The sequence below is a fragment of the Populus trichocarpa genome, chromosome 5 (genome assembly GCF_000002775.5).
Source record: "Populus trichocarpa isolate Nisqually-1 chromosome 5, P.trichocarpa_v4.1, whole genome shotgun sequence".
Taxonomy (NCBI): Eukaryota; Viridiplantae; Streptophyta; class Magnoliopsida; order Malpighiales; family Salicaceae; genus Populus; species Populus trichocarpa.
The window spans coordinates 2,193,318-2,215,260 of NC_037289.2; the positions used below are offsets into that span (position 1 = coordinate 2,193,318).

Sequence of the window (21,943 nt, forward strand, 5' to 3'; positions counted from 1 at the left end):
ACCAAAAAAGAAACAGCTCAAAACTTGGACAAGAAATAGATTTAAACAGAAAAAACTGATGATCTCCAAAGCTAAGCAAAGAGCCTTCAAAATTTAAGCATTTAAGAGTCAAAACTTGGATAAGAGAGAGACTTAGCTAGACAATATAGAAGAAAAACATGCAATCCTCATTTGTCTTCTATGATTCAGTTCCTTGATCTACCACCCCTTCCATAACCACGGCCACGACCTCGACCTCGTCCACCTCTTCCACCATGACCACCTTTCCCTCCATGACCTTTACCTCCACCTAGAAAGTTGTCAGATTTTATTTTCATGTCCTCGGGCAGCGGAAGTATGTGATCCACACACTTCCGAAAGCTGAAATCATCCACAGACTCATCATCCCTAATTAGGAAGAAGCACCGACTCTTGAACATTGGATGAAACCGAACTTGGAAAGTTTGGATCCCCCCACCGATCTTTTTGTCAGGCTCTGTATGACCTCTCTTAAGCAAGTCCAGTAGCACCATTTGTTCATACTTGTTGACATTAAGATTAGGAGGCCAGTAATGGAGGAAATTGTAGAAATAATCAAACATCTCCACTGCCGACCCAAAACTCTTCAGACCCAACCTGACCGGACCTGAATTCTCCTTCTCTTTCTTCTCCTCTCCCTCTCCTGTCCCCTCTCCTTCAAGCTTATCCGGTCGCTCCTCCTCTTTCTTCTCCTCTCCCTCTCCTGTCCCCTCTCCTTCAAGCTTCTCCAGTCGCTCTTCCTCGACAGATTTATCCACCTTCTGCTTCTTTTCTACATCCTCATTATCCTCCTCTTCTCCCTCTCTAGCTCGTTTAGCACCATTTGCTGCCACATCCTCCACCATATCCATTTCCTCAGTAGCTGTGTCAGCTCTCTCCAGGTTGGCCTCAATGGCTTCGGCTACTATCTCCTCTGCCATCAGTATACAAGAAAACAGCCCAAGATTGTAGCTCCTATTTCATAACCAGAATTTTGAGTTAGTTTCCAGCAAGGAATAACACAAAACATTAACTAACAAACCAAAAGACACCCTACTAATCATACATCAAAGCAATCATACATAAACAGAATATAGTTAAGTAATGTCAATTTGCAATCTGCTCCTCTGTCTTCAATTTTCTCTAGCCATCAAAGACTTCCTTTTGAATTCACTCAAATAACAACTCGTCTACATAGGTAATACTAAAACCAAAACTAAGCTTAAAAGGGTTCGTAAGAAAAACAACCTACCAGCTTCATATTAAAAAAAAATCCAAAAAGCTTTGATGGCTAGCGATCAAAAAAGCATGAATATGAGGTAACTAGAGATATTTCGATTGAACTTACTAGGAACTGGAGAGTGGACAAGAGGAGCTGCTGTCTGTCTGTCTGTGTGAAGTTGGGATTTTTAGGGTTCCATTGATTGTTTTTACTGATTTTAAATATCCGAAACGGCAACCATTTAGAAACGGGTTTTATTCCTCGGGCCAATGAAACTCGGGTTTTTGGGACTCAGAATTTTGATTTGAGATATGGGCTTTTGGCCTTTAAAAACAATGTACGACTTCATTGACCAATGGATTTATACTTTATTCTTTTTCTCAAAAAGCTTTATTTCTTTATCACCTTCTAAAAAGTTTTTCTCAAATATGAAATTGACTATTAACTTTTATTTTTAATTTAAAAAAAACATGGAAGCAATTCTTTAACTTTCATTGCATATTTAGGTTAATTATAAGAATTTGAGTAAAATTATAAATACAACAGTAAAAATAACAATTTATTAAATCAGAGTTATATTTTGTTATATTTATTTTCCGACCTCATAACATTTATATTCATTATAATTTTTTTTTATTGAGTTGGGAGAAAATTTTTATTTAATAGGTACTTGTCAAGTTTGGAATTATTTTTTTAATTTCAAAGATAAAATATATGGACTTTAAGACTATATTAATTATAGTTTATTTAAACTTCAAATTCATACAAAAAACATTAAAATCCTCTCTCTCTCTCTCTCTATTTATATCTACATCCATCCATATATATATATATTAATTAGATGATATGAAATTACCATTCCTACCAAAAGTATATTGTTGCTAATATTTTAAAAAAATTCTTATAAACTTTTAAGAATTTAATAAAATTTATTTGTCTGGATTGTGTTAAGCTTTTACCAGCATCATGATTATTAAAATTAAAAAGTAAACAAATAAATCAATAATATTTATTAAATAAATGTTAATTATACACCCCTTTGTCATTTTAAATGGGGAGCAAAAGTAGCCGTTAGCAACGTTTATTTTGAGGATGGATTAGACCGTTGGGGGACAAAAAGATCCGTTACCCTATGCCCTGAAGTCTTTCAGTTTTGATCTCTCAACCTCAAAGACAAAACTAAGTGAGGAGTACAAAGCAAAAAAGAAGCGATCACTTCAAGAGGGACACACAAAATTTGTAACTGACCCATCTTTGAAGTCTCTGGTTCAATGGGAATTTAGAGAGAGAGCTTTGAGACCCACTTTGGAGTTGTTTTTTGTTACTTACTTTTGCGTGGTTTGTTAGCCAATCATGGTTGCAAGAACCCCACCAAAGCAGAGGAAGATGGTGGTTCCTCTCGACCCAGTTTTAATCAGAGAAACTTTAAAGAAGGTACATATTTCTTAGTCAAAATATCGAACAAACCCACCGAACTCTCTCCCTTTTGTTTTTGCCTGTTTGATTCCTCAGAAAACTGGAGAGGAAGAAAGAAAATCTTCAAATTCGGGTCTTTGATTTTCTCTAAGTTTTGCTTTTGTGTCTTCAGATTTGGACCATTTGCTTGAATCCATTTTATTATATGAAATTTTTCTGATTTCAGTCATTTTCAGTCCTAAAGTTCTTTTCTTTTTCCTCTTTTTTTCTAGCGACCAAGTACAACTTTTTTTATTATGTATGTTTCTGTTACACTAGAATAATGGGTTTGCTTTGTAAATTCTGTGAAGGTGGACAGATGCATGGCTAGATTGCAAGAGCTTCAGTACACAGTGGCAGGTGGGAATAAGGTGATAGCTGGGGTTAGTCTCAGTCCTAGAAGTACCAGGGGGTATCTAAGAACTAGTCTTAGGTGCAAGCAAGAATCTTTAAGGTAAATTAGAAATTGGGCTGTGATAAAAATTTGGACTTTTGATGTTCCTTGATTATCTCTATGAAGATTTGCTAAAATTGTTGTATTGTTTTTTCACCAATTTGAAGGATCAAGAGTGGTGTTCCTATGAAATCTCCAGTGGGCAAGCTGCCAGCAACTTCAATAGGTATCTCTCTTTCTCGTTTGATTTCAATTATTACCAAGGCATGTCTTTTCTTGGTTGTTGATAAATGAGAATCTGCAATTGAAAATTTGAAGAACCAAACAGTCATTGATCGAATAATTCAAATGACTTGAATGTTTTATGCAGGAGAATGGAGGCGAATGTCATTGCCAGCAATGCTAGTGGGTGAGACAATGGGAGAGATTCTACAGGCAAGCCAATTTGCGAGAGAAATTGTTGCGGCTGTTTGTTGCAAAACCAAGAAACTCACCCTTGAAGACCCCAAAACTCCATTGACCCAACAGAGAAAACAAAGGCCTCACCCTGAAGACACTGAACTCAAATCCAAAAGGAAGAAGGAAAAGCAAACTAAACTGCAGTCAATTCGATCAGAATTCGGCTCTCCAACTCTTCAAAGAGCTCGATCACGAATTAACTTCAAGGTTTCACCTCCAAAGAAGAGAGAAATGGATAAAGAAAATGCTCGGTATTTGGCGAATAGAGTTTCTCCTAGGAATAGGCCATGGGTTAAAAAGACAGTATTGTTTCCAAACCCTCTGTTCCTTTCTACAGATTCTGCACAGCAGCAGAAGTTTTGCAAGACAAGGTCTCCAGTGATTGCAAGAAACAAAAAGCAGACAACCCCACATAAGTTCTTGATTAAGTCCCCTCCATCAGGTTCAAAATTTCAAGTAAAGATCAAGAACCCACCAGTTCTTTCTCTCTCACCTACAAGACCTACAAACTTGAGCAAGAAATCACCAAAGTCGTCAACTGCATCGAAATTTCGTCGATCATTTTCGCCTTCAAGGTTGGCCCACAAATTGATGTCTCCATTGAAAGGCAGAAAAATTGTGCAAAAGAGTGATGTGCTAATGAGTGGACTGAAACAGCGTCCAATAGCAACACCTAGACGGTTCTCACTGGGGAGAATTTGAGGTGTGTTAGTTTTCCTTTGGTTTGTTAATTTGTTTGCTGATCGAAGTTTCAGATACTTCATCAATGTCCATAGTTGATTCTTTTACATTCCCAACAAGTGTGAATTGTTGGTTAACATTGTTGATTCTTGAGGAATTTGATCATGGATTCTCGTTGTATAATAAAAACTTCTTCCTTGGCTTTCAATGTTACGAATTCTTTACATTTTAGCTTGAACATCATGATGTTGAGCTACTAAGCAATACACAGAAAATTGATGAAGTATCCGAACATCTTCTAGTAATCCGAAAAAGGCAAGGAGCCAGGGATTTTTTCCGCCCTGGACTACTAAGCAATACACAGAAAATTCTTTCCAAGAAAGAACAATCATTAACACGCAAGGACCATTTATCTCGTGTGTTTACCAAATGGTTATGAAAAAAATACCAAGGATAAGAATAAAAATTGACTAACCATTTAGGTAGTGGCCTAGTGATAAAAGCTTGGGACCAAGAGGTTTGTTCTCTCTGTGGTCTCATGTTCGAACCAATGTGGTTGCTTATATGATGGTCACTGGAGGCTTACATGGTTGTTAACTTCAGGGCCCGTGGGATTAGTCGAGGTGCGCGCAAGCTGGCCCGGACATCCACGTTAAACTAAAAAAAAAAAAATTAACTATTAAAATAAGGGTTGAAATAGCACGTTGAAAAAGAGAGGTTTTTTATTATTATTATTTTTATTAAAAGAAGTTTTATTTTTTAATTATATTAAAACATGAAAAAAAGGAGACGTTGTCACTCAAGAAGGAATAAAATAAAGGTTATATCGCCAAAAGCAATTCCGACATCAATGAGGGATGGTAATGCTTCAGTGTTGTTTTGAAATGTAATAGAAATTATTTTTTAAAAGTATTGTTAACTTGAAAATATATTAAAATAAAAATTATATTAATATATTAAAATAAAAAAAATACAAAAAATATTTTGAAACTAGAAATGCTAAACTCTACCTTAATAAAAGAAAAGATTCCAAAGACAGAGGCATGTGGAAACAAGTTGGCAATGGGGCTCAGAATGTGTACCCGGACGCGGTTTCGTTTTCTTTTTCTCTTTAGAAATCTTGTGCAAGGCGGCCATTCTAGCTCTAAGCAGGGGGGGAGCGCCTCTCTTTCCACTTCTTCTTCAACTTCTCTTGATATTACTATCCTGTATTTCTTCTACTTTGCTGATAGCTTGCATACAGTTATGTTAGGCTAAATCCCTAAGTCCCCGCCGGTTATGTACAAATTATATTTATAAGAAATAGAACCGATGTTATTCATGTATCTCATCATTCTTCTTAGACTGGTGTTACACTGAAAGATGAATATGAGTTTCTGAAGGTATCCTTTTTCCCCGTGAGAAAAGATTCATAACTAAGATTTGCTAGGTAATCAAGAATGAGTATAGGCAGCAAATAGCTTGTAGGAAGCTCTAAAAAAACTGAGAGCTGGACCCAGGTGAAAGGACCAAGTAGCAGATGGTAAAGCCGTTGTTGCCAGGAGGGCGTTAGAACTCGGTAGTCCAGTAAAAATACCCAACTGCAGCCAACTGCTGTAGTTAACCAATTAAGGATTATTAGCAGACGAGCCGATGCAATGAAGATGCCGTTGGAATCAAGCATCAACCGGATCAAACTAAATTCCACCAATGAGGAGGATGAAGGAGCTGTATCCCTTCGTCCGGAGGAAAAGGAAGCTCGAGAAGATCAGACTTATGATCTAGGTTATCTGAAGAAACCTAGGTTTGCCCTTACAGGAAAGACAATTAAGGAACTGAAGTTCTCTAATAAATCAGATCTTTCACAGGAGCAAATAGAAGCGCTTCAGGAAGCTTGGAATCACATCCGAGCAGGGGCCCTTGATCCTGAACCAGTCAAGAAATTAGAGAAAATCATTTGTGATTATATTTTATTTGACAAGCGGTCAACTAGAGTGAAGGGACTAAATCACGGGTTTTTCAAACATAGAGGACTAACCGATAATAAGGGTCAAAATCCAGGGACTAAGGGATAGTTTACTCTAATTCTAAGTTTACTTGTCAGTGACATATTGATAGAGATAGATCATTCACCTAATAAGGACTGCTTCATTTTGAAAGAAACACAGAAGGGAAACCACTCTGCACATGCATGGGTAGATTCCATCCCAGATGGAATTGCAGTTGTCAAATGCATGAAGCTTCATAAATAATGAAATGTTGCAAGATCAAGATTCAAAAGAGCTACACACGAAAGCTAGAAGAGCGTGGACAAAAATTTCAGACGCTTATGAATACTCAGTATGATTTTTTGTACATTGATGTTACAAACTTGAGAGACATGTATAATTCTCTCCACCCCTCCTCAAAAACTAGGAGAAACAAATATGATAACACTTCCGCTCCTTTTTCTATACGGTACAATATAACAAACGCCATTCAGGCTGAACAATGAGAAAATTGCTGCAATATCCACACATATCGGGCAAACCGTCCACACTGGGCCACATTCTTACCAATCCTGATGACACTCCAAGCCTTGCATTCATTTGCTTGGAGATGCAAATCTTGTCCGCTCTCGCTGCCGACCTGATGCTCGATCCCTTGGAGACGATGTTTTACTTCCCGAGCCTGCATGGCGTATCATCTCTGCAAACATAGTTTTCAGAGTTATGCAACAATATCTAAAATCATTGATGTCATGAGTGATTGCAAAATCTACCATGTTTTTTCTATTGGTTTGGAAGAGGGGGAGCAATATAATCAGTTATACTTTATCTCCAACAAGATGATTTAATGTGTATCTTGCCTTTCCACACTAGCTTTTAGACAGCATAGAAAACACTTGATAAGCTAATCCAAACAGTTGATGGATGATGAAAATTCAGGCAGTGGTGAGTGCAGTGCAGATGATTTCCCAAACAGTATCACTTGCAAGTACGTACATGAAACAGTAAAAGCATTGGAGTTGACAAATGTGGGAACACTATTAATTAATTGATATTTAAATAGATGGGGAACAAGAAGAAAACTACACCTCTCTTGCTCTCGAGCTCTTGGTCAAGCTCTTCTTTCCACTTCCTTTGTCTCACACTGTGAATAGCAAATCATCATACTTCAGATTATTTCACATCTGGAAGAGAATCAAGGAAGCTCTAAGGATGCAATCTATGGGCTAACCTTGGATTAACTGTTTCTGGTTGATCATCAAGTGGAAGCCCTTTCCGACCATTGCTCCGAGGGGATGAATTGTCCTCGGAAGCTTGATCGCTTGCATTGCCAACATTAGATGCACGTTTATTACTCCCAGGACTTCTGGTGCTAACAGCAGCATCAGTTGATGTAGATGGGCTTCCAACAGGGACTTGACTGGGTGACCTGCTTTTAGGAGGTAATTTCAAGTAATTTGGAGGAGTTTCATCACGTGAACTTCCACCAAAACTTGGAGAGCTAGGCGCATTCAAATTGTTGTAGAACTCTTCATATAAAGGTGTTTGCAGTTTCCTCAGTTCCAAAGCCTGAGAAATCAAATTGAAGTTAAATATTATGATGCAGTGAATCCAGATCTAAAACAGCACAAGGAAATGGCTAATCTTCAATATTAAAGATAAGCAGCAGAACCTTTTCAGCAAGAAAAGCTCTAATTTTTGACTCAGTAAGTGCCTCATTATCCTCAGAAAGCGATGCCCCACAGTAAGATGAAGCATTTTTGTCCCCCTGAACTGGTTGACCAGCGTCTGATTTTTTGCCTGCTTGTTCTAGTTCTGGATTCTCATCATATTTGCACCTCCAATCTCCAGAGAGCTCACATTTGGGATCAGAACTCTAAACAAGGCACGGTTTCCAATAAACTATTTAACTTTGAAGCTGTTGCATGATTAAAAAGCTACACCAGCAATGATAATGATGTCAAAGCAGTTGCTCACCTTATTGAAGTCATTAGAAGTCAACAGAGGACCGAGCTTTACTTCACTTGTAGAAAAATCATTGTCAATCCGACACATGTCATCATCACTGTTTTGTGTTTCCAATGCACCCTTACTTTCAGACAGTTTCTCAGGATCCATTGAGCAGCTCAGACTACCCAAATTACAGACATCCATCGAGTCATAGGCAGATGGCATTTGACTGGCAACAAAATTTTTATTACTTTTAGAAACATCTACAAGTAAAGCACGTACAATGTGTCAATACGGAAAGGTAAAATATAGAAAGGTACTTGCATGGTTTCTGGGTGAGTGGTATATGACTGCAAAGGAATTCCAGAAAGTTCCTGAAGGTAATAGTCTTCCATTAAAAACATGGAATGAGAGAATGCATGAAAATCAGAGTACAGAATCAGGTCCAACTATACCGACCATCACCGGACTATGAGTAACATGATCAGATATGCCAATCTCCCCAGTAACAAATGGATGCTGCATTTAATGACAGTTTGAAATGTTGTTAAAATATTAACCATCAATAAAAAATATGTATTAGAAAAAAAAATATGCCACTACCTACAATGTGCTCGAATAAACAAAAGGCTAAGAACATTAAAATCACCTGCAGCAATTTAGATGCCTCTGGCCTCATATTTGGTTCCCTGCATTAAAAATTACATGTGCCAACCATGTTCAGGAGGAAAACGAAATTAGTGGGCGTACTAATTGTATCTGAGGGTTGAATGTTAGAATTAATTATTTTAAAGTAAGAATGCAACCTATAATTGTTTTTGATAGGATTTGAACTTATAAACTACCACAGCACTACCAAAGTATTTCAAATTAAGTGAGTTAAACCCCATAGGATGAAGCATCTAGGCCATTGTAATTTGCATATTGATATTGTTAAAAGAAGAAGAGAAAAGGAAACTTACTTGTGCAAGCACTTGAGCAGAAAATCTTTGGCCTCTGGAATGAGATGATTGGGGATTTCTGGATGAGACTTTGTCGACCCTATATAAAAGAGTGCCGCAACCTAACAGAAATGTTGTTAATTACAATATATTGGAAAGCACCTCATGGAATACTGTGTGTCTGCACGCGAGCACTTGTTCAAAAGCTAGAAAATTAGGTACCTCTTGGTATTGTTGGCTCCAAGGAGGCTTTCCAGTGGCCATCTCAATGACTGTGCATCCAACACTCCATATATCAGCAGAGCTAGGGAATTGTTTTATAGAATATCAGTAAGGTTCAGTTCTGTTAATTTAAGCAATGAAGAAAAAACTGCCAATTTGATCATGTTACATATAGATGAAGAAGCAATTAGCTACATTATGCACAGACCAGAAAATACTAGAGTAAAATTCAAATACCATGACATCATTTAAATTCTCCAAAGCTCCCAAATAAACCATGTAAGTTTTTGTGTATGGCACACATGGCTGAAAAATTTGCTATAGAAGCTTCTGTATGAAACGGATCACAGAGATCAAGAACATAAGCTTTGCAACTACATCTTTTAAAATTTAAGCCACGCCATTTAATGTCAAATAGAACTTATTTTATGGCAACATGGAAGGCAATTCCAAGACAATTTGTTGGACCTTCTAATTTGAATTAAACCCCAGGAAGCCTCGGGATTCTTTTATTTTAAAAAACATTTGGCTTCTTCTATGGTAATAGCCATGTATGGCACTTTGCCTTCCTAGCCACACCTTTCTTCATGCCTCATTTTTTCCCAGTCCTTATAACTCACACAACTTATTTTCTGTTTCTTATGTAGTAGAATGGATACGAGAAATAAATGGTACTTAGTTGTCCTTACAAGCTATGTCCCGTCTGCAGAATGACTTCAGGAGCCATCCAGTATGGTGTGCCCTTCATAGATTTGGCCCCTGAAACAGTAGCCTGCAGTGACAAGGGTCTAATTAGATGGATACACATATCAGAAGTGATATTTAGAAATACTTCCTACAGCATAGAGAACAAGGTAGGTGTAGTATACAGTGGGGCAGACATGTGCATACCAACTCCACAACCTGTTTTGATGCACCAAAATCTGCAAGTTTGATGCATCCTTTATTATCTACAAGAATGTTTGCCCCCTGGGAGAAGATGAAGAAGACATGTCATTGTTCATAAATAAAAATGAGAAAAAGGCTAAAGACCTTTCCTCACATGTATCAGGGGAAGGAAATTAAAAATTCAAAGCTACCTTAATGTCCCTGTGCATAATTCCATTGTTGTGTAAATACTCCAACCCCAGCAATAATTGCTTGGTGTAGGTTCTTATAACCTGCTCAAGTTAGCACACATGATTTGCCCTGAGTCACCTGATATGAACAAGCTCAATTGGCAAAGAGTCAAAGACTTACTGGCTCAGGGAAGGGTCCAAATTTCCCCAAAAGAGATGATATCGATCCACCTGGGACAAATTCAAGCAGAATATTTATGGTTTCCTCCTCCTGAACTACGCCCAAATATCTCTGAGGACAAGAATAACTTGCAAAGTCAGAACTATGGTAGACTTCATCAATTCAAATGATAAACAGAAGATCAGTCTCAATACTCACAACAATGTTGGGATGGGAGAGATTCTGTAGAAGCCTCACTTCTTCCTCAAGCTCTCTGATGTGAGCCTACTTATAGCAACAATCAAGTGAATTCAGCCAAAAATTTCAAAAATCAACGTTGAGAGAAAGCCTATTACAATAACTACCATAATTACAACGTTTCTGCATGATTCTGGAATTATGAACTTCATATTATAGATGACTGACTCGGAATCTTTAGGTTCCCAAGTGCATGAAAATTGGCCAAATTAAAGCTCCCTCACTCAAGTAGGCAAGACATCATATTATATGCTGGTTGATGTAATTTTCTGGTTTTCAGAAACCTAGTAAACACATTAATTCTTCATAGCAAAAAAAAAAAACAGCATAAGACAGGAAAACAATCCTTCAGTATACAAAGAAGAGGAGATAATCTTCTCCCCTTGTTCCTAATACAACTTAAAGCTAGCCACTTGTGTGCTAATCTTAAATACTGCCATGCTAAAGAAATGATATCGTTCATGAGGAGGATCATGCATCAAATAGATTCCATTCTTCAGAGAATTTAAAATAATCAAAATGAGCCTGATACGAGTAATTGTTTTAGATTCATACCTGAGCTTTCTCTCTTGTAGCTCCATTAGCTGCAATCGAAACCTAAGAAAAAACAAAGCAAAAAAGCATCAGAGTTACACCCAAACCAACATTTTTTTATAACTGAAAGAAGACTCTCGGAAGTGAAATGAACATAAACACAGAGACTACCAACAACAATCAAAATACTGCAAAAGTAACAGACTCCATCCCAACTGTAAATCACTCACTACCCAATTAAGAAATATGAAAAACCAGGCCCAGAATTATGAAACAAATACTAATCAACTAAAAATCAAAATAAGTGTGAAAGAGCATCAAATTTGAAAGTCTCCAAAACCCAATTCAGCACCAAACCCCAACCCATAGCCCAAAAAATCACACCTTAAATCTTAAATCAACAAAACCCCATTTCAAATTCGGTCCCCAAAACCCAAAATTCAACAAAAACACACTTAAAAGATCAAGAACTCAAAAACCCACACTAAAAACCAAAAACTATCCAAAACCCATTTCAAGAAACACACTGAAAACTCAAAATAAACAAAAACCAGATAGAATCAAGAGAAAAGCAACCTGCTTTATTGCTAAAAGCTCTCCGGAATCAAAGTTCATGCCCATATAAACATGCCCAAATGCACCACAACCAATCAACTCCCCTTTACGGTACCGGATCGGAGGAGGCATTGGAGGTGAAGATGGTGAAGTGGGTTTGCTAAAGATCCTTGATTTACGAACGCAAGAATTGAACTTGTCAACTAATGTTGAAGTTAATGGATTAATTGAACTGCAGTAATTACTTTCTTGATTGGGATTATCAGGATCAGGATGATCTTGAGGGGGTGTACGGAATGCTAATGATCTCCTAAAGAAGTCTTGCATTATGACATAAAGAGAGACAGAGAGAAAGAGAGTGTGATTGATAGAGTTAATGGAGGGTGTTTCTTTCCATCCATAAGTGAGTGGGGGATGGGGGAGGAGGGAAAAGTTGGGGGAGATTTGTGATTTGAAAAATAAGAAAATGACATGGATTTAGTATAAAGAGATTTTTTAAAAAACAAAATACATTTTGCATCCTATAGTTTTGTATATTTACAATTACCTTTTTATAATTATATATATTAGAAATACCCAATAAATCAATTATATAAAATTTCTCTTTTCGAACACAATTTTTCTTTTCTCTTAATGATTTAAATCTAAATCAAAACCTAATAATTAATATAGTATTTTTTAATCAATTTTTTTTCTCATGAAGAACATAGTTTTTTCATACATGATTTCTCCCTTCTCGTCCTTCTAAAATCTCTTTTTTTACATATCAATTACTTTTTTTGCCAAAACACTTTGAGAAAAAGCAAAATCTAAAGTAGAATCAATTTAATCCTTTTATAATTTCACACTTGATCTACAACAAATAAATGGGCTATTATCCATAATTTTATCGTTAATGAATTTTTTTCTTCATTTTAGGTTTGAAATCACTTGAAAGGTATGGAAATCTTGTTTCTGAGTATGTTGAACTTAGGGAAATCTAAAAAATGTAATGCAAGGAAGGTGTTTAATAATAATAATGGCAGAGATTGCTGAAGATGAATCGGGCATGTTTGGAATTGTGATAGTAGTGTCGGTTCAAAATATTTTTTGTTTAGAAATATTTTAAAATAAATTTTTTTTATTTTTTAAAAATTATTTTTGACATCATCACATCGAAACGATCTGAAAACATAAAAAAATTCATTTTAAACAAAATAATATTTTAAAATTTTTAAGAATGCGGTTTGCATCGTGTTCCTAAATACTCTTGAAGTGTGCATTTATCATAATTAAGAGCTTTTGGAACTGATTTTTTTGTGGTAGAAGAGCATTCTTCAATTTATGGGAGTTGTGTGTTGATAGGAATTATAAAATTAAGGTTGATTTTGCATTGAGACAAACTATTTAATGAAATACTAAGTTTCAGTTCTTTTCTAATTTTTAGAAAAGTTGTAATATTAATTTGATGGAAAAGTTTTAATATTAGTATTGTAAGGGTTTTTCAAGTATTAAATAAAAAATAATAATAATCTTGTAAATAATCAAATATTTTTTGTTGATTTTTTTGACAAAGATCTTAAGTATTAGCTCGTGTACAAAGTTTAATATATAAATGGTAATTTTTCAAATTATAGTGAGTAATTATAATATAAACCAAACTATGGGATGTTAAGAATAATTTTTTTTAAAATTCAATTTGATATCTAATATATAGTTATTAGATCAAGCTCGAAGTTTGACTCTATCCACAGCATGGATCCCAAGTTTGCCGATGAAGTCTATTCTAAAACAATATTTTTATAGATAAAATTAAAAAGGAAAAAAACTGAAATGACATTGATTTTTATAAAAATTATAAAAATATTCTTTAAACTTAACCCGAAGAAGTCTCCTGCAAAGTTTGACTTAATTAATTAAATAGCAGGTTAATGTATTAGGTAATTCAAATTTTACCAGGCCAACATCCACTACTCTAATTCAAAAGAAAACTTGACCCAGAGCTAGCCTCCCTTCAAATTTTAAACACTTGACTTTATAATTTGCACATCGATATATTTCCTTCGCGCAAAATATGAGCAAATATTAGGCACCTGCAAATTTCTCCCTTCTAATTCCGCTTTTAAATATACCTTTATTTTCCTTTTTTGATGTTTTGCATTCACAACTAGGCCCCCATTACAACTCAAAAAAAAAAAACTTTTGGCTTGGTTACATCTATAATAGAAGCTTGAGGCTTGATTATCCATTTTTAGCTATTTTATTTATCAATTTTTTAAAAAATATAATAAATTTTTTTTTTGTTTGAAATAACTTATTTTCGATGACAAATGATAAATAGAACTCCTCCAAGACAACCACGTTAATAAAATAAAATTATTTTATGACTTGTATGCATTGAGAATTATATGACATCATGCACTTGGTTACATTGGGAATTTCAGTCTCTTTACCATTTTTGTTGATATTAAGGATATAATTTTTTTTTTTGGTTTTTCTAGAAGAAAAAAAAATCTTATGAGCAGTTGTGCTAGTTTATTGTTTGGCATATTGGAATAGAAGATCAAAATGAGCTTGAAATATTTGGATAAATCTTCAATAATACAGTACCTTTCTATATATCAGGCTTTACATAGATTTAAAGAGACCTCAATGATTCTTTTAATCAGTTATCAACATCGCTTCTGCCAAGAGGGAAGAATTCAGCTGCTGCATGCATCATTTAGCTTTCCTTCTATCCGGTATTTTTTTTATAAAAAATTTGAAATTTAATTAAATAACTAACTAAAATATGCTTCTCTTCCACATATATATATATATATATAGCATTTAATTTAATTTAATCGATGAGATGGTATTGTCTAGGGTCTTTGACACTAATCTTCCAATGACCATCCGGCAAGTTTGCATTCTTAGCTTTGCCTCTCCATTTCTTTATCCTTGCATCCATGTGCTTCGTGAGTCCACAATATTGCTGCAATTTCTTTGGCATGGCGTCATAAACCTTCCACCACCTCTTGTGAGCCGAGTCACTAGCAAAAATATGGCGATTCGCCATGTCCCAATTACAATCATAATCTTTATAGCATGCCCATGGCTTTAGTCCCAGGAAATGGATTGTGTAGGTGCCCTTCTCCATTTCATGATTTGGATTGTCTTGTCTCTTGCAAATCTTGAGATAATTCAGTTTTCCAGGCAACCGATGCCACCATGTAAAGACCTCGTTAAGAAAACCTTGATCACCCCCATTGTATGACATCAACCTCCTACTCTTTGACATCATGTCTTCGAACAAGCACGTTGATGGCTCAATCACCATAATCCCCGAGTTGAATAACACCTTGTCATTTGGAGCTGCTGACAATTGCGGGTAAGCAAAGAATTTGTCGATGTTTTTGAGGATTATAAGATCAGCATCTATGAAAATGACTTTGTCATAATCTGTGAGTTGCCAGAGTCTGAGTTTGCTATAGTTCCATTCATTGTAAGAGTTTTTCCGAGCAAAGGGGCTCCGGATAGGCTGTATTTGCTTTGTCTTCCATCCGGCATCTCTGAGACCCTGTAGAGACTTTTGACTTAACGATGAGTCGTGGAGGAGGACTAGGTCGTTAGTAGAGTTGTTCTGTATTATACTTTGAGCCAGTGCAATTGCTCCACAGACATAAGCTTCGGAGGAATGGAGGACTGTTGCATAGGCAACCCTTTGATGATACAAATTGTGGTCATTGAGTTTTCTTGTTGTTGAATATTCTGCCGTTTTATATCTCTGAATTTCCATGTTACCTGCATTTAACCCAAAAAAAAATAAATCAAATTATATGTATATATTCACAGCTCAGATTTTCTTATTAGAACAAGTTACCGAGTATACATTTACTAAACTATATTTGCTTGCATGGAGATGTAGAGTTTATATATATATATATATTAAGAGTTAAATTCATGTTAATTACTTTCTTTAAGTAAATTAACATTTGGACTTTTGGGAACAACATCAAGTGATGTAATAAATTAGATAGATTAACTGATACACAAGAGGTACAATTATTATACATGTCGTCATCGATAAGATTATTAATTATTCGGTGGTTTAATTAATAAAATAATTAAAAAAAAATAAACTAAGACTGCCTGCTGTTAGCTTAATGGACCCAATCTCTTCTCAAATACGTAAGTGACAGCTTAAAATATCATTTTCCAATTTCTTAATACGATATTGGCCATGAAAGGGTCACGGATTTTGGCTGCTAATTGACACCACACCAATATCCAATTTTCTAATGCATGAACTCACCATAAAGTTGTTGCCTATCTGTATCCTTTAATTAATTAATTTAATTAGAGGTTACCAAACTAATCACTGTGTTTTATATAGTTTAATTGAGCTAATGGCAATAAAAACACAGCTTAACTTTCTTGCCATGCTTGAAGAGATTTATTTTGATGAGATAATGGTTAAAAAAGAGAGAGAGATATTCGTTAATTAATAACTTGTGTATAATTATTTTGGGTTTATATCATTTATTAAAAATGAAATGCATAAATTATAGTGTTGACTAAAAGCCAACAACCCAATTAATTTCTATTTATTTTAATTCATTTGCAGATTGATAAAAATATTATTCTATGTGAATTTAGTAAATTTTGATTTTATACTCTTGTAGAAGAGAATATTGCTGTGCTGCTTCACCAATTTATCAAGAGGGACTCAATTTCTCTAGTTTTTTTTATATATAATATTAATTATTGCTAATTGAGAAAATTAATATTGGAAATTGACATTTTCATGAACATGGAGAAAAATTATATATATATATAATTTGGTGGGTGAGGATATACATTAGTAATCTCTTTATTTTATATTTTCTTGATGTCATCAACATATAATTTTCTCCTAACACAAATAAAATAGAATAAAATCATGTCAATGAACAAAAACATACCTGTCTGATCTCTATGGAGAGGAGCAATCTGGCATGACCCAACAGGCATTTGCACCTTCTGTCTGAGTCGCCTCAACTCGGGCTTGTACACCCAATACTCACCTAAATGAGTCATCAAATCATCACACCTAAATATCTCTTGCATGGGTCCACAAGACCCTATGAAAATAACAGACACCGTCCGATCATCGCCACCCTCGGTCAATCCATTGGCCACCACAAGGTTAGCCACCACCAAGTTCACTTGCAACCTAAACACATCCCTAATCCCTTGCTTTTCTATTCCACTACCACAAGGAACCCTAGCCACGATAACGTCTAGGTCACGGTAATCCTCTAGCCTAGGCATTGGGACCTCCGGGCATGATGGTTCGTGCCACCTCGCGTCTTCATCAATCCACTCCGGGAAAAATTTCTCCCATTTTAACTCCTTGGATACAGGCCTGAAATCCACGTTAACAGTCTCGACTTCTCCATGCATATGATCATATGCATGTTTGACATTATCATCAACATTGACAAAACCAATCTTGATTCTTTGGCTAAAGATTTTCCTCTCAATAAGATCATCGAACCATGATTTCTGGGAGTTGATAATCGACAAAGGTTTTTTATGGTGATGGGGTACTGTTTGACGTCGGTGATCATCAAACTCATGGTCTGGTTTTGGGTGGAAAGAGAAGACTAGGAACGTCAGGGATACAGAGAGGAGTAAGAGAGAAGAAATGAAGAGTTTTTGACATGAATGCTTAGAGGAGGCCATTTTGATTGACCTAATCACATATAATGTTTGTGTTTATATAGTCAAGGCTTTGAAGGATATTATTATATATATTCATCTCCAAATCAAATGAGTTTGGTGAGACGAAAGAGTGCATGGCTTCACGTTTCTGTTGTAAATACTGTCTTCGTCTTAGAAAATTAATGTAATTACAGTACTTGCTCCTATTAATTACGATGCCTTGGAAATAGCTTGGATACGTGTGTGTGTGTGTGTGTGTTTTGATGTTGCTTTGTTAACGCTTGATTTTGATATGGGAGGAGTAAAAGCCTTTCTTCAAATTTGTTGAAATTGGTCTTGTTCTTTTATTTATTGCAATAAATTATATAGATATGTAGTTGTTTGGTTGGCTGGTCATACTCTGATCATATATAATTGTTAGATTCGGCTCGAGATATATTCAAAAAAGAAATTTGGTAATTGGATCGTTTGAGTTAACTTGAACTATATTTTTATTCAGAATTGTGTTGATTTTTTTTTAAAAAAAAAAACATATTGACATTGACCAGCCTATGTCTGGAATGGGTTTAATTAATCAAGTTGATATTAAATCAATTTAAATTAAACTCGACTCATGTTAGGTTATAGGTTAATTTTATAGGCCAATCTATCGAGTCATGCTAATAAATATATATATATATATATATATATATATATATATATATGAAATTACTTTTGACATGTTAATTATGATTTAATAAATCACCTCGTGAATAAAGATTTTATAGATCCATATCTCTTGCTTAACTTATAATTATGTAAAAAATATAGCATGTCAATGTGAAAATTAATTATATTGAAGCTAAATCGAACAACAAAACGAGCCATGCATGCTTCCTTGAAATCTCTATGATAAATCTCGTAAAAATTAATTATCAAAATATATCTGACAAAAAAACATGATGTATAGATATATTTACATGATCATACAAATTTCTTCAATGATATCTATTATGACATTTGTTTTTTTTTTTAAATGAAAACTCATGTTTTTTTTTTAAACAAAGAAAAAAATAAATAAAAATTAACTTTTTTAAAATATTTTTAAAACATAAAAACAAACAAGTTCTAAGAATCACGTATTATTATAATTTAGTTTTTAACATAATTCGTTTTAGTTTCATGCATTGTACTTAATTTATCTTGGTTAATCACAATCTATGTCGCTAACTTTCCTTCATTAATAATACTCTCTTTTTTTTATTATTAAAATAATTATAAAAAAAGTCACTAAAAATTGTTGTGTTTCATATCATGTAGTTCAGTTTTCTTTCTATTCATTATCGATATTACATTGCAATTTCATAACACTAATAATTGTTATCACCGCCGTGGAAGTCCTGGGTCTGGTCCAAGGCAGTAGTCATAGCCATCGCAACTTCTCGCTTTCATTACTGTCCTTTTAGTAGACATTGATGGTATTCAAAAACCTGTTTCTGCTTCTCTACTGCGTGGAAACAATACCATTTTCGGTGCCCTTTTTCCTACTTTTGCAGCTATAGGGTTGCATTTGTACATGATATAGAAAGTGGTATTCGTTGAAGAATGGTTATACAACTATATACGGCTCTTATAAGCTAATTGTTCGACTTGAAAAAAATTAAGTACTATGTGCAGTACATTTAATTTTTTTTTAAAAAGGACTAATTAAAGCTAATGTCATGTTTCCTAGCGTATGGTGCCGGTAAAGGATTTGGGTTTTTGGAGTTATTTGGTAGGTGGATAAACATAACATGAGTTTATCTTCTTAATGATGTTGTTTAATTTTTTAATAAAAAATAATTCCTTGATTTTGATTTTGTTATGATTCAATCCATTAAGTGATACAAGTTTGGCGAACATATATTAAAATCGGTTCAAATTATTATCCAATTTGTATTAATTAAACTTTAAATCAATTGCAAGTTTACTAGATTAATCTATATATATATATATGATTTAAAGTTATTATTTGATGCACATGTATTTAAAGAAATTCCAATAATTAATATATAGCTAGAAATTAAGTAAGGAACCTATATAAAAAAATGATGAACATGTTACCTATGACTAAGAGAAGATTGTCATGATCATGCATAGTTTGGTTTCATGGCAATTTAATTAATATCCCTCATCAATTTTCTTTGAATTATTCCATCAGTTGAGTGTGTGTTTTTATATATTAATTCAGGTGTAATGCCATGGTGTCTTCATTGACCCGTTACTTGTGGATATTCCTTGTCTTTCTTTTTTTCTCCGGCCGCCATGGTTTGGTTATTCGAGCTAGGGGGTGGTTCATAAAATTATTCATACCTGAACTTGAGACTTTAAGAGTTATCCAAGAACAAATCAAATAAAAAAATCGTGATGTAATTTTTTTATTGTTCTTCTTGAGAATGATATTATATATTATCTTTTTAATAATGTTTTAAAAACCATCATTTAGTTAGTACAATCGTTTGACATTGTAAATGGTGTAGGCGTGGAAGTCTGAAATTGGTCCTCTCTCTATCTTACCTTTTCAAATCAAGAAGGGGGAGGGTCAATTTCTTGATAATGAAGGTGTTTGATCATTGGATTTAATTTCTTCCTGAAAAGTCACAAATTAATCACATTGCTATAAAACTATAATAATTTCGAAAGGAATAATGTTTTTTTTTTGTTTTCTTTATGTTATTGTTTAAGTACAATAGGTAGATGTACGCATATAGTTAGGTTAATTATATACTTAAAATAAAAATCACGTTCTTTAACTTTTCTTTTTTTTTTATTTAAGGAAACTCATCCCTCAAAAAGCGTATTTTATGGGTCCAGATAAACAAGTAAAACTCTAACTATCCCAGGCTCTTACAAGAAATACACTTCCTGACTCGAACTCGAGACCTTCATGTTGTGCAGGTTTCAAGCCCTTTGCCATCACGCTATGCTTCTTGAAAATATTCTTTAACTTATATTCATTGGATCATATTAAACATCGAAATCAAGGTTTAAAATACTCTTTTCCTATGATTGATTGAAAATATATAACTTGTTCAATCAATCAATAATCAACAAATTTTATCCTTGCGTCCTGAACCAACCCCACAAGAGCCACCCCAACATCCTTGTTAAAGAATAACAATTAATTAGTGCGCCTTAATGATGACAAATTGAAGAGATTTATGTATGATTAATTGGAAACAGTACAGAGAATTGGGTCTGAATCATGATTGAACAATTAAATCCCATTTTCTCATATAAATTGTGATCTCTGAATCCTTGATTCAGCTTCGAAGATGGAGGTTAAAAAAAACATAACTATGGAGGAAATTACTTATTTTATTTCCAGGAAAAGTGATGATGAGGTAATTATTTATATTGACGAAGATATATATATCAAGAAACATTATTGGTGATGCATCTCTATCAAGTGCAAGAATAAAGACTACAAATTATGAATGATCAATTGGAAGCCATATCTCTAAAGATGACACCATTTTTTAGTGCTGGATTGTTAGAGAGACAAGTGATGGGAAGGTTGACATACACAAACACAAATATACATATATCATCAAGAAATTAACAGTTCAACACCAGGTGTGCATGTGTGTTCGGGAAGGTTGACATACACAAATATACATATATCATCAAGAAATTAACAGTTCAACACCAGGTGTGCATGTGTGTTCGGGAAGGTTGACATACACAAATATACATATATCATCAAGAAATTAACAGTTCAACACCAGGTGTGTGTGCGCTCATGCTCTATTATTAGCCAAAGAAATCATTACTCAATATACATGTAAATGGATGGATGCGATTTTGACAAGAACTCATCACTGGTCTTTTAGGGGAAAAAAAAAGAAACTTGTAATATATCGATATATATTTGCCTCTGTAATCAGAAGCAAAGGCTTACGTTTGACAGCACATGAGTGCTCAATTAGTCTTTCTTTTTATGAATATATCATCAAGAAATTAACAGTTCAACACCAGGTGTGTGTGTTCATGCTCTGTTATTAGCCAAAGAAAAATTTACTCAATATATATGTTAATGGATCCATGGATGCGATTTTGACAAGAACTCATCACTGGTCTTTTAGGAAAAAAAACAGAAACTTGTAATATATATATATATATATATTTGCCTCTGTAATCAGAAGCAAAGGCTTACGTTTGAAACCACATGGGTGCTTAATCTGTCTTTCTTTTTATGAATATGCGTGGGCCTATGGAATAGGGGTCTAGTTGAAGATTTTTTATGCATTGGGGATTCAATTAGAAAAAAAAAATGTTTGGAGACCCAATTAAGAATTGGTGTATATACTGGTGGGTCGGTGACTTATAGTAGGGGTAACCCTTGGGGGAAAAAAAACCTAAATTTAGAAGATAGTCTAACAAGTATTAGATCCAAAGGTGTTTAATT

General features: G+C 34.4%; 4 protein-coding genes across 5 annotated transcripts; 1 reads left to right on the plus strand and 3 right to left on the minus strand.

Annotated features, from left to right (window-relative positions):
- Positions 1-40: 40 nt before the first annotated feature.
- On the minus strand, positions 41-1,503 carry LOC18098785 (protein EMBRYO DEFECTIVE 514). Its single transcript, XM_006382536.3, has 2 exons — positions 1,346-1,503; positions 41-972 (listed from the first exon to the last, which is right to left on the minus strand). The coding sequence occupies exon 2, from the start codon at positions 936-938 to the stop codon at positions 186-188; it is 753 nt and encodes a 250-aa protein (XP_006382598.1). The 5' UTR covers positions 939-972; positions 1,346-1,503; the 3' UTR covers positions 41-185.
- An 818-nt stretch (positions 1,504-2,321) lies between these two features.
- Positions 2,322-4,416, plus strand: LOC18098786 (probable microtubule-binding protein TANGLED). Of its 2 annotated transcripts, none has more exons than XM_006382537.3 (4): positions 2,322-2,653; positions 2,986-3,128; positions 3,236-3,294; positions 3,439-4,416. In XM_006382537.3, the coding sequence occupies exons 1-4, from the start codon at positions 2,573-2,575 to the stop codon at positions 4,227-4,229; spliced, it is 1,074 nt and encodes a 357-aa protein (XP_006382599.1). In that variant the 5' UTR covers positions 2,322-2,572; the 3' UTR covers positions 4,230-4,416. The 2 variants fall into 2 exon arrangements, with proteins under 2 accessions (XP_006382599.1, XP_024456885.1); XM_024601117.2 differs by having other exon boundaries at positions 2,648-2,768.
- A 2,078-nt stretch (positions 4,417-6,494) lies between these two features.
- Positions 6,495-12,304, minus strand: LOC18098788 (mitogen-activated protein kinase kinase kinase 2). The gene is made up of 17 exons (XM_024600914.2): positions 11,875-12,304; positions 11,320-11,361; positions 10,726-10,791; positions 10,528-10,638; positions 10,368-10,448; positions 10,180-10,257; positions 9,978-10,060; positions 9,289-9,370; positions 9,088-9,188; positions 8,775-8,814; positions 8,585-8,644; positions 8,450-8,499; positions 8,153-8,354; positions 7,848-8,051; positions 7,407-7,744; positions 7,264-7,319; positions 6,495-6,875 (listed from the first exon to the last, which is right to left on the minus strand). Exons 1-17 carry the CDS (start codon positions 12,178-12,180, stop codon positions 6,772-6,774), a joined length of 2,004 nt encoding a protein of 667 aa, XP_024456682.1. The 5' UTR covers positions 12,181-12,304; the 3' UTR covers positions 6,495-6,771.
- Positions 12,305-14,388: 2,084 nt separating this feature from the next.
- Positions 14,389-17,575, minus strand: LOC18098789 (putative UDP-glucuronate:xylan alpha-glucuronosyltransferase 5). Its single transcript, XM_006382540.3, has 2 exons — positions 16,776-17,575; positions 14,389-15,615 (listed from the first exon to the last, which is right to left on the minus strand). Exons 1-2 carry the CDS (start codon positions 17,536-17,538, stop codon positions 14,672-14,674), a joined length of 1,707 nt encoding a protein of 568 aa, XP_006382602.1. The 5' UTR covers positions 17,539-17,575; the 3' UTR covers positions 14,389-14,671.
- Between the last annotated feature and the right edge of the window lie 4,368 nt (positions 17,576-21,943).

Coding starts and splice junctions, on each gene's coding strand:
- LOC18098785 (XM_006382536.3), bottom strand. CDS start 938: ATGGCAGAGGAGATAGTAGCCGAAGCCATTGAGGCCAACCTGGAGAGA.
- LOC18098786 (XM_006382537.3), top strand. CDS start 2,573: ATGGTTGCAAGAACCCCACCAAAGCAGAGGAAGATGGTGGTTCCTCTC. Junction 2,654..2,985: donor TCAGAGAAACTTTAAAGAAG/GTACATATTTCT, acceptor AATTCTGTGAAG/GTGGACAGATGCATGGCTAG. Junction 3,129..3,235: donor TGCAAGCAAGAATCTTTAAG/GTAAATTAGAAA, acceptor ACCAATTTGAAG/GATCAAGAGTGGTGTTCCTA.
- LOC18098788 (XM_024600914.2), bottom strand. CDS start 12,180: ATGCAAGACTTCTTTAGGAGATCATTAGCATTCCGTACACCCCCTCAA. Junction 8,815..9,087: donor CTGCTCAAGTGCTTGCACAA/GTAAGTTTCCTT, acceptor TTTTTAATGCAG/GGAACCAAATATGAGGCCAG. Junction 7,745..7,847: donor GAGCTTTTCTTGCTGAAAAG/GTTCTGCTGCTT, acceptor TTGATTTCTCAG/GCTTTGGAACTGAGGAAACT.
- LOC18098789 (XM_006382540.3), bottom strand. CDS start 17,538: ATGGCCTCCTCTAAGCATTCATGTCAAAAACTCTTCATTTCTTCTCTC. Junction 15,616..16,775: donor TCTCCATAGAGATCAGACAG/GTATGTTTTTGT, acceptor GGTTAAATGCAG/GTAACATGGAAATTCAGAGA.